We start from the raw sequence: 10,986 nt of genomic DNA, 5'->3' as shown, positions 1-10,986 counted from the left end.
AGTAGAGATGGGGTTTCACCATGTTGACCAGGATGGCCTCGATCTCTTGACCTTGTGATCCACCCGCCTCGGCCTCCCAAAGTGCTGGGATTACAGGTGTGAGCCACAGCGCCCGGCCCCATAACTAAATATTTTAAAACAAAGTATGAGTTGCCAGACTTGTTCATAAGGGAGCATGATTCCGTAGTCAAGTCATGATACTTAAACATATGGTTATTATTCCATCATAAATCTGAAACTGTGAGGTCATCACTGGGCTGATTATTATCCCAGTTTTATGAGAAGAAGGAAAACTAAGCAAAGAATTAACTTTATTATTTTTACAAGAACTATTTTTATATTAAAAGGTATGACTGAGTAGATTGGTTGAGGGCCAAGAAAGGATCAGCCAAATGTGATATGAAGAACTAGAAATATACGCCAGGCACAGTGGCTCACGCGTGTAATCCCAACACTTCGGGAGGCCGAGGCAGGAGAATTGCTTGAGGCCAGGGGTTTGAGACCAGGCTGGCCAACATGGTGAAACCCTCTCTCTACTAAAATATAGAAAAATTAGCCAGGCATGGTGTTAGCTGGGCACTGTGACACACACCTGTAATCCTAGCTACTCGGGAGGCGGAGGCAAGAGAATCACTTGAACCGAGGAGATGGAAGTTGGAGTGAGCTAAGATAATGCCACTGCACCTCCTCCTGAGTGATGGAGTGAGATTCCATCTCAAAAAAAAAAAAGTAAATAACTAACGATTTAAAAAAAACAACTAGAAATATTCTAAAGTGAGTATAGTTTGGGATTGCTTGGATTTTCTTCAATGCTCAGGATTTAGGTTAGCCAATCTAAAAAGCCATTCAGAAGTGGAAGAGAAAAAAGACCAAAGGAACTACTTTTTTATTAGATGACTTATTTTAAGAAAAATGTAGAATTGAATTCATATTGGCCAGAAATATACCACATTATAAAAGTAACCTCCCTCTTTTATTAATACTTTTATTAAACATTAGTTCATCATCTTAGATTATATTTTTCTAAAATAGTTTTCTAGTAGTTGGATTGCTGCATGCACATTTCAGATCTTATTTAGTTTCCATGAGCATTTCTATGCCAATATTTTAAACTTTAATATGTATATTTTAATCATAGTATATCACAATACATTTAGTATAATTATGGAGCAGTATTCTTAAGTAGACTAATTATAAATAAAATACCTCTTTTTAAATAGAATATAAGTAAAAATGGGGATAATTAGATGCATATTGTAATGAAAATATCAGATTGCAATTGTGCTTTTTTTTATTTATGGAATATTTTATAGTTTAATTTTCAATGAGTTTAAAAAAATTACTTTGTATACCAGATTGATATTATTGACCAAAGAATAACACTAAAAAGCAAAATTAAAGAAGATACAAATAAAATTTCATTTTTCCCAAAAAAATGTAATATATATTTCAAGATATCAAAACTAGATTGAAAATATTTCTTAAATTTTTAAAATGAATACATTAAAATGTTAAATTCTTTAAAATCTAGTTCTCTTTTTAATATGTGTAGCGTTGGTATGTATACATGTATTTTCATATACATACAACTAAAGTAACTAATATCAGAGGAAACAAAGCTTTGAATTTTTCAGGTGAAAGAAATTATTATTTGTAGATGGATATATCCCAATTTATGACATATCAGTAAATATGCAAGCAGTTTTCACAAATGGAAATATTTATAATAACTTTCCAAATTATATGCCCTGTAAATACCTAATATGAACAGGATTTTGAACACCAGCAAACCATCTTGCCTTGGGAGGTGAAATCATCATAAAAGCCAACACATACTTACCAAGTCTTCCCTGTATGCTGGGTTCTCTTAAGTTCTTCAAAGATGAAAGTCATTTGATCCTCAGTTGTATCAACCCTTTGAAATTGCTACTGTTACCATCCCAGTCTTACCCAGGAGGCAAGAGAGATTTAAATCGAAGGATTAGTTGACACAGGATCCTAAAGCTGGTGGCACAGTCTAACCAAATATGCTCTTAACTGTGACACTAGACAGCTTTTCAGGTCCTAGTTCATTGCATGCTCATAGGCTAGAAAACAGTTCAACAAAGAATTTAGTGTTTGTATGTTTTTCAAAGATATCTTCACTATAATAGTTTTAAAAAGCAGGTAAACACACAGGCTTATATAATAAGCTATCATTTCTGTGGACCCTGGTGTGTTTCTTTCATTATATAATATGTCATTTTTTTTAGACTAAAAGTATCCAGTCCTTTATGAAGACTTCATTAAATGTTATCTAATCCTACTTACTTTCCAATTAAAAGCAATCATTTTAAAGTAGATTAAACTTTATTTGGCCAGGGGCCTTTGGGGAGATTCGGATGGAGTAGAGCTGCAGGCAGAGTTAGGTGCTTAGGAAGCTGAATGTTTATTGCCAAAAGTTGACACACTCATGTGCATGTAAGTAATTTTTCAGTCAGTAGAGTGTAGAAGCACTATCATATGTGGAAGTCTGGAAAAAAGAGAGCAGGGAGAGCTTTGTACTTAAAAGGACTAGTTATTACTAATTGAAAGTCTGAAGACATATTTCTTTTTTTTTTTTTTTTTTTTTGAGACAGGGTCTTGCTCTGCCACTCAGGCTGGAGTGCAGTGACGTGATCTTGGCTCACTGCTACCTCTACCTCCTGGGTTCAAGTGATTCTCCCACCTCAGCCTCCTGCGTAGCTGGGAACAGGTGTGTACCACTACACCTGGCTAAATTTTGTATTTTTTTAGTAGAGACAGGGTGTCACCATGTTGTCCATGGCTGGTCTGGAACTCCTGACCTCAAGTGATCCCCCCACCCAAAGTGCTGGGATTACAGGCATGAGCCATCACACCCGGCCCTGAAGATATATTTCTAATGAATGTAAAATAATTTCTGTAAATAAACCAATAGTTAATTAGACAGTATACTTTAAGATTTTTTCATCAGATAATCTAGGAATGTAAAATATGAAATTAATTTGTGCTTCTGTGCATTTGATTCTATCTGGAGACATGCTATAAATATCTCTAAAATTTTGACAAGACGTAGCATAATCTAAGTTTAAATTGCTTCATTTTACATATATTTGTGACCTTATATATGTTTCAAAAATTGTGTTTCATTTTTATAGATTTAAGGGGTGCAAGTGCACATTTCTTGCATGCATATATTGCATAGTGATGAAGTCTGGCCTTTTAGTTAGCCATTACCCAAATGATGAACACTGTACCTGGTAGGGAATTTTTCAGTTTTTACCCCTCCCACCCTGCCACCTTTTAGAGTCTCCAGTATCTGTTATTCCAGTCTGTATATGCATGTGTATTCATTGTTTAGCTCCCACTTACAAGTGAGAACATGTGGAATTCTACTTTCTGAGTTATTTCACTTAGGATAATGGCCTCCAGTTCCATCCATGTTGCTTCAGAACATGCTTTTGTTCTCTTCTATGGATGAATTTGTGTGTGTGTGTCTTTTGATACAATTTATTTTCCATTCAGTCCTAGTAGTGGAATTGCTGGATCAAATCGTTCATCTGTGCTGCTTCAAAACATGCTTTTATTCTCTTCTATGGATAAAGAGAGTGAGTGTGTGTGTGTGTGTGTGTGTGTGTGTGTGTTTGTGTCTTTTTGATAACGTTTTATTTTCCTTTCAATCCTAGTAGTGGAATTGCTGGATCAAATGGTTCTGTTTTTAGTTATTCAGAAATCTCCACACTGTTTTCCATAATGGTTATACTAATTTATACTCCCACCAACAGTATACAGGCATTCTCTTTATTCCACATCCTCGCTAACATCTGCTGTTTATTAACTTTTTAATAATAACCCTTCTGACTGATGTAAGATAGTACCTCATTATGGTTTTAATTTGCATTTCTTTGGTGATTAGTGATGTTGAGCATTTTTTCATATGGGTCTTTGGCCACTTGTACGTCTTTTGAAAAAATGTTTGTGTCCTTTGCCCACTTTTTAATGGGGTTATTTAATTAAGTCCCATTTGTTTATTTTTGGTTTGTTACATTTGCCTTTGGGGACCTGGTCATAAATCCTTTGCCTGGGCCAATGTTCAGGAGAGTTTCTCTTAGAATTTTTTCTAGGATTTTTGTAGTTTCAGGTCTTACATCTTTAATGCATCTTGAGTTTATTTTTGTATAAGGTGAGAGGTGTGAGTTCAGTTTCATTCTTTTGCACGTGACAATCCAATTTTCCTAGCACCATGTATTGAATTAGGGTGTCCTTTCCCTAGTGTATATTTTTGTTGACATTGTCCAAGATGAGCTGATTATAGGTATGTGGCTTAATTTCTGGGTTCTTTATTCTTTCCATTGATCTGTGTGTCTATTTTTATCAGTACCATGCTGTTGTGGCTGCTATAGCCTTGTAGCGTTTGAAGTCAGGTGATATGATACCTCCAGCTTTGTTCTTTTTGTTTAGGATTGCCTTGGCTATTCGGCCTCTTTTTTGGTTCCATATAAATTGTAAGATTGGTTTTTCTAATTCTGTGAAGAATGACTTCGGTAATTTGATTGGGATTCAGTTGAATTTGTAGATTGCTTTAGGCAGTATGGTCATTTTAACTATACTAATCCTTCCAATCTGTGTGCATGGGATGTTTTTCCATTTGTTTGTGTCACAGTTTTCTTTATCAGTGTTTTATAGTTCTCCTGGTAAACATCCTTCACCTCCCTGGTTAAGTGTATTCTTAGGTAGTTCTTGATTTGGTCCTCTGTGGATTGTTATTGGTATGTGGAAATGCTACTGATTTCTGACTGTTGTTTCCTGAAACTTTACTGAATTCATTTATTCAGTAAGAGTTTTTTGGTGGAAAATATATTTTAATAGGTTAAGGAAATGGAAGGGATTCTAAAGAGAAGATATCCCAATTCCTTACCTGCTTTAATATTGGCTGCATCGGCAGCTGGTGATACAGTGGATAAAAATACAGTGGAATTTATGGAAAAAAGGATTAAAAAGCTAGAAGCTGATCTGGAGGGCAAAGATGAAGATGCAAAGAAAAGCCTTCGTACCATGGAACAACAGTTTCAGAAAATGAAGGTAAGTGCAAAGTAGCCTCAGAGATAAAGGTCAGAGATAGACCACAGGGCAAGCACTTCTTAGGATCTCACTTTAACAAATAGCTATAAACATTCTTTCCCATGAAACCTTTACCACTGGTATCAGTAGGTGCAACAGAAACCAAGTCCATCCTATTTTGGTATCCTCTTTCAGCAACTTTTCTTTTTATTTCTGACAGAGTAATCAAGCACAGGATAATATTTACATCACCTCTCTCAATATTAGAATTAGTGGAAATTAAGTCATGAAAAAGCAGAATAAAACACACCTGATTTGTATTCAGTACAAAAGGAAAAAAGAAATTACCTTGGTTGAAAATATTTTCACTGAAATTTATCTATAGAAGGGTAAGGGTAATAGGAAGTATACGTTTTAGGGAATGGAACAGCAGGTAGGGGAGCATCTTCCAGAAATGTCCTACTGTCTGAGTTTTCCACTATTTTGTGAAATAGGAATGAATCAGAAAATACAAGTGCTTGAACAGACCAAGTATGAAACAGGACATGATATTTAATTTACTTTAAAAAAAATTTTTATAGACAAATAACAGTTGTAGATTATTGTTAAAATTTTTGTTGAGCACATGGTTTCTGTCAGGAATTCATGCTAGATACTTTCATAAATATCTCTGTTCATCTTGCATAATCCTTCCAATCACCTGTGAGGAGTAGATATTGTTAACACTATTTAGCAGATGAGGGAGCTGAGATGTTCACAGTTCAGCCACCTTGTCCAAGGTTCCACTGCTGGTAAGTTGGCAGAGTAAGAAGCCTCAAGCCCAAGGCATCTTGTACCAACCCTTATACCACACTCCTTCCCGGAAGCTCCTCTCATTCCCCACAGATGTCTATCCTCAGAAAAGCAGCAAATGAAAGAACATTAGATTCCAAAAACAGAAAGTTGATAACCTGGAAATACGGTGACCTGATAATTGAGGTCACATCAAGGAGGTTGGGTTTCTTTTATTCCACCCACTTTTTCAAATCTCTCAGCCCCTGCCTGTTTACTTCTCTCACCATACTAAATTCTCATGTGCACCCCTTTAGACACCCAGTTTTCAACCACCCTTAACATCCTGTCTCAGTTCCCATAGTGCATCCATCTCCTCCACTTCTTGTCACACTGCTTTGTGCTTCTGAAGAAGATTACCCAGTTGTGAGAGAGACTGCACAGGTATATGGGTATCTAGTCTCATGAATTATTTTAGTGCCACTTGGCAAGCCTGTTGCATGTGGCTGATCAATTCCTTCTTCCATTTTCCTAAGCATTCACAGCGGCCCTTCATCAAGCACATCTTGCCCCGACCCATACCACTACTCTACTTTTAAGATACCCTCCCCCCTATATGTCAGAGACCGCAGCTTAATGTAAATGGCACAAGTGTTAGAGGCAAACCAACGTTTCGTCTAGGCCTACTTATACCATAATAGCTTCATGACTTTGTGCTTGCCAATTTATGTCTCTGAGCCTCAGTTTCCTCACATTTAAAAGAAATAATAAATGACTTATTGCCAATTATCAACTTTTACTCTAAATATCTTTCACTTCCACTGTTCCTTTTCATCAGCATATCACAATACTAGAATCATTAATAACAAGTGGCGTGGATTACTGCATAACCTCTTAACTAGTCTACATATATCCTCTTTGCCCCCTCTTCTAAGTCTTGAACAAAAAGCCAAAATTACATTTTCTTATTTCTCTGACTTCGATACACACCCACCCACCTTTGTTGATACCCCTTCCACAACTTCTTGTTGCTCTTTGGATAAATAAATAGTGTATTTATCCACAGATGGCCAAGTCTTTCCTTTCACTCCAGTGTTCTCTCACAAAGTGCTTTCTGTCTCTAGTCATGCCTTCTGTCTCTTCTGCTTCTCATGTTTCCTCCAGGCATAGGAATTTGTCTACTCTGTTGCCTCTGACTGGTATGTTCTGCCCTCCCCTCTTTCATAGTGAAGTTCATCTTGTCATTCAGAGCTCAGCACAAGCATTACTTTCCCAGTGAGAACTTCCCTGGAATCCCTGCTGAATGAATGACCTCTCTGGGCCCTCTCGGTCCAACGCACTAGTGCTTGCTGGCATTCACCATGATTGTAGCGATTTTGATTGGATCATTTGTGTTTTCTCCCCATCTAGCTTTTGGACTTTATGATGCTGGGATTGTTCTGATTTTATTCAGAATAAAATATACCATTGTATTCCATCATTCAGCAAAGTCTCTGGCACTGAGTAGATAATAATTAATTCTTATTTCATAGGATATTGGGAAGATTGAGTGTCAGAGTGTGTGTGTGTCCCCCAACCCTTATACCACATTGCTTTTTAGGAAGCTTATCTCATTCCCTACAGATTTTTATCCTGAGAAAAACAATAAATGAAAAACATTAGATTCCAGAAACAATAGAAGGTTCATAAAAGTCACATCAAGGATGTTGGGTTTCTTCTATTCCACCCTCTTTTACACACACACACATACATATATATATGTATGTACACACATACACACAGGCATATATATATATTCAGACATATATATACAGACAGACACAAACACACATATATATATGTGTGTATATATCCCTTATGCCTAGAGTCTAGCAAGCAGCTAATGATTATTATTAGTGTTCCACCAACCAAATAAGACTTTCGGGTGTAAATTCCAACCCCCTACTCCCTTTTTATATATCTAAGTTGAAATACCCTGTTTCTTTTTGCAGTCCTCTGCCCGATCCCAATCCTGCCTTTGCTTACTACTTGCCTTCCCCCCCATCGTTTCTGATTCTCTGTATATACCAAGCATTCAACCAGTAGTGCATATGCTCCTCCTATTTCCAAAACATCCCTGACTCCACCTAACCCCAAATTTACACTCATCTCTCAAGACTGAACGTAAGTGTGTTGTCTCTGTGCAGTCTTCCCATCTTCTGTTAGGCCTCCAGACACTTAGGACTGCCTCGCCTTCTCTGCACTGTATTCATAGGACTGTTATTGCACTTAACATGGGACATCGTAGCTGCTGCCATGTTGCTCTCCTCACCAAGCTGTGAGCTATTTTAAGACAAGAACTCAGTCTTTTTGTCTCTAGAACCTGCATATTGCCTGGCATAATGTCATAGCTCAGTAAATAGCCATTGAATGTTTGACCAAGCACTATTGGTGCCTCCCTCCACAGGAGAAATTATTTCATTTGCTAAATACTAAACAAAATATTAAAGCTCCAGTATACAAATTCCAGGCCATTTTACTCTCTATGAAGTTAATAAGTTGATGTTAGAAGGTTGAAAATGTGCGGTTTCCCAAAGACTTCAATACCCCCAGTTGCTTTACTGTTTATCCTCAAAGAATGTGTTGACAGTTTGCATGGAGAAGTCTGCATAATAATAGGTTTTGTTGTGAGGTTTAAAATAAATCTTGGTGTGTGTAAGAATATAAGTTAATATTTATGAAGCAGTATATCAGTTATTAAATTACATATCTATCAAGAACATATAATGTTATGCCCTGAAAGAATAGGACTTCAATACATTTGACTCATTCAAGAAATACAGAATTGAAGACATCAGAATATATAATGGGTAACTGAATAGAGGATTAGGTAGGACCCAGTAGTATGCAAGGCTTCGGCAACTAATGAAATGTTTAACAGGTGTTTGGCATTACATGGATTCTTTCCTTCAGATTCAGTATGAACAAAGACTAGAGCAGCAGGAGCAGCTCCTTGCTTGCAAATTGAATCAACATGACTCTCCCAGAATTAAAGCACTAGAGAAGGAACTTGATGACATTAAGGAAGCCCATCAGATTACTGTAAGAAACCTTGAAGCTGAAATAGACGTTCTTAAACACCAGAATGCTGAAGTAGACGTCAAGAAAAATGGTAAAGATGATAAAGACCTTCAGTCTATAGAATTTCAGGTGGAGCAGGCTCGTGCTAAAGCTAAACTAGTAAGACTCAATGAAGAGCTGGCTACAAAAAAGAGAGAAATACAAGACCTTTCAAAAACTGTGGAGAGGCTTCAGAAAGAAAGAAGAATGATGATATCTAATCAGAACTCTAAGGGCAGAGAGGAAATGTCTGCCAAAAGGGCAAAGAAAGATGTTTTGCATTCAAGTAAAGGGAATGCTAACTCCTTCCCTGGGACACTGGATAGCAAGCTTTACCAACCACATACTTTCACTGATTCCCATGTTTCAGAAGTTTTAGAAGAAAACTACAGATTAAAAACTGAGCTAGAGGGATTAATTTCAGAGAAGAATGAGCTGAAGATGAAATCTGAAGCAGCAATGAATGAATTTGAAAACTCCATGAGAAGGTAAAATGTTAAGTTATTTATAAATAGTTAGAAAAAAGCATAAAATTGAAAAATTATAAGATACATTTCCTCCAGATAGACACTGAACTGAATTCATAAGTGAATATTAATATATTACATTGCTGAGCACATATGTTTCAGGAGAGGGTCTTCTACCTGCTGGTAGCCCAAATTCTGATGAACCTGAACCTCTGTGTCAACCCAAATTGTGTCCTTGGGCTCACCAGTCTTGCCTTTCGGCACATACCGAAATGGTGTTAACAAGCTGATTCATTGAGCTCTTCTAGCAAAAGAATGTCATAGTTTATTATTGCTATAGGCAGATTGCTTTCAGAAAACAACTGTTGTTAAAACTAGTTGGCAGTCTAGAAGGAAAAGGTCCTCTTTTCAAAAATAACTTCAGATTGACCTTATGATCATATCCATTCATGCTTTAAGGAACTTTGAACTCATCCATCTCCTCCTCACAATCTCCAGTTGCTATCCACTGTCTCTTTCCTCTGAGTCTTTTGACATCCTCAGATCTTTTTTTCACCTGACCAAGTTCCAATCCCCTGTCTTTCAGTGCAGGTTTTTCATAAGTAGTCTTTTATATCTATCTCACTTTCTCTCAAATATGGCTCTCATCATCACTCCTTTTAAACTTGGTCTCAATAATGACACTTCCCAGTCCAGTGGCATTTTCTCCATCCTTATTTTCTTCAGCAATGTTACTTCTCCTGAAACCGTTTTCTGCTTTAACCTCTGTAACTTGGCAACTCTGGCGAAAACTCCTTTTCTGTTTGTTTTACCGACTCCTGACCCCTCTTTCTTCTCCATCCCCAAAAATTTGGCTTTCTACCAGCATTCAGCTCTTGGTTTCCTGTTCATTCTCTGTTTTTTCTCCATTGCTAAACTTACCCATTCTTACGGTTTCTATGAACCATGACTTCTAGATTTACTTTTAAAGACTTGTTCTCTTTGCTGAGTTCAGATGTGAAACCTGAAACTATTTATTGGATTGCTTCTCTTGGAATCACCCATACCTCAAGTTCCCTTTTTATTTACCTGTAAACTAGTTCTCCCTCCCAAACTCCCCTTCGCCGTCTATATTTATTTTAAGTACGAAGCCAGCTTAATCTGTTATTCCTTGGATATGTTTCCCATTTTTCTTTCTTCCTTACTTTAATAAACCAGTGCCACCATTACGCAATTTTCCCACTTCAATTTTTTTTAACCTTCCCCAGTCATTTTTCTTAAAAATCATTAGTATTATTTAAATACTCCTGTATGTAAGTCACTCTGCTCTCCAGTGACTCCCAACATGCTTTTTTTTTCTAATATATTTTATTTTATTTTATTTTTTCCCATTTATTTTATTACATTTTAGGTTTTGGGGTACATGTGAAGAACATGCAAAATTGTTGCATAGGAACACACGTGGCAGTGTGATCTGCTGCCTTCCTCCCCATCACCTACATCTGGCATTTCTCCCCCTGCTATCCCTCCCCAGCTTCCCACCCCCCACCGTCCATCCCCCTTTCCCCCCAACTGACCCCAGTGTGTAGTGCTCCCCTCCCTGTGTCCA

General features: G+C 37.1%; 1 protein-coding gene across 7 annotated transcripts in view; it reads left to right on the top strand.

Annotated features, from left to right (window-relative positions):
- Window positions 1-10,986, top strand: part of CEP162 (centrosomal protein 162) — a 109,375-nt gene that overhangs the window by 66,288 nt on the left and 32,101 nt on the right. For all 7 annotated transcript variants that reach the window (XM_037731765.1, XM_017509664.2, XM_017509665.2 and 4 more), the window contains 2 exons: window positions 4,870-5,082; window positions 8,785-9,419. In XM_037731765.1, the coding sequence (XP_037587693.1) occupies window positions 4,870-5,082; window positions 8,785-9,419 (848 nt within the window). The remainder of the gene's footprint in view (window positions 1-4,869; window positions 5,083-8,784; window positions 9,420-10,986) is intronic.

The sequence above is a fragment of the Cebus imitator genome, unplaced genomic scaffold (assembly GCF_001604975.1).
Source record: "Cebus imitator isolate Cc_AM_T3 unplaced genomic scaffold, Cebus_imitator-1.0 Scaffold418, whole genome shotgun sequence".
In the NCBI taxonomy this organism is placed as follows: domain Eukaryota; kingdom Metazoa; phylum Chordata; class Mammalia; order Primates; family Cebidae; genus Cebus; species Cebus imitator.
The sequence above is the reverse complement of the archived record's forward strand: the minus strand, read 5'-3'. Positions and strand labels throughout refer to the sequence as shown.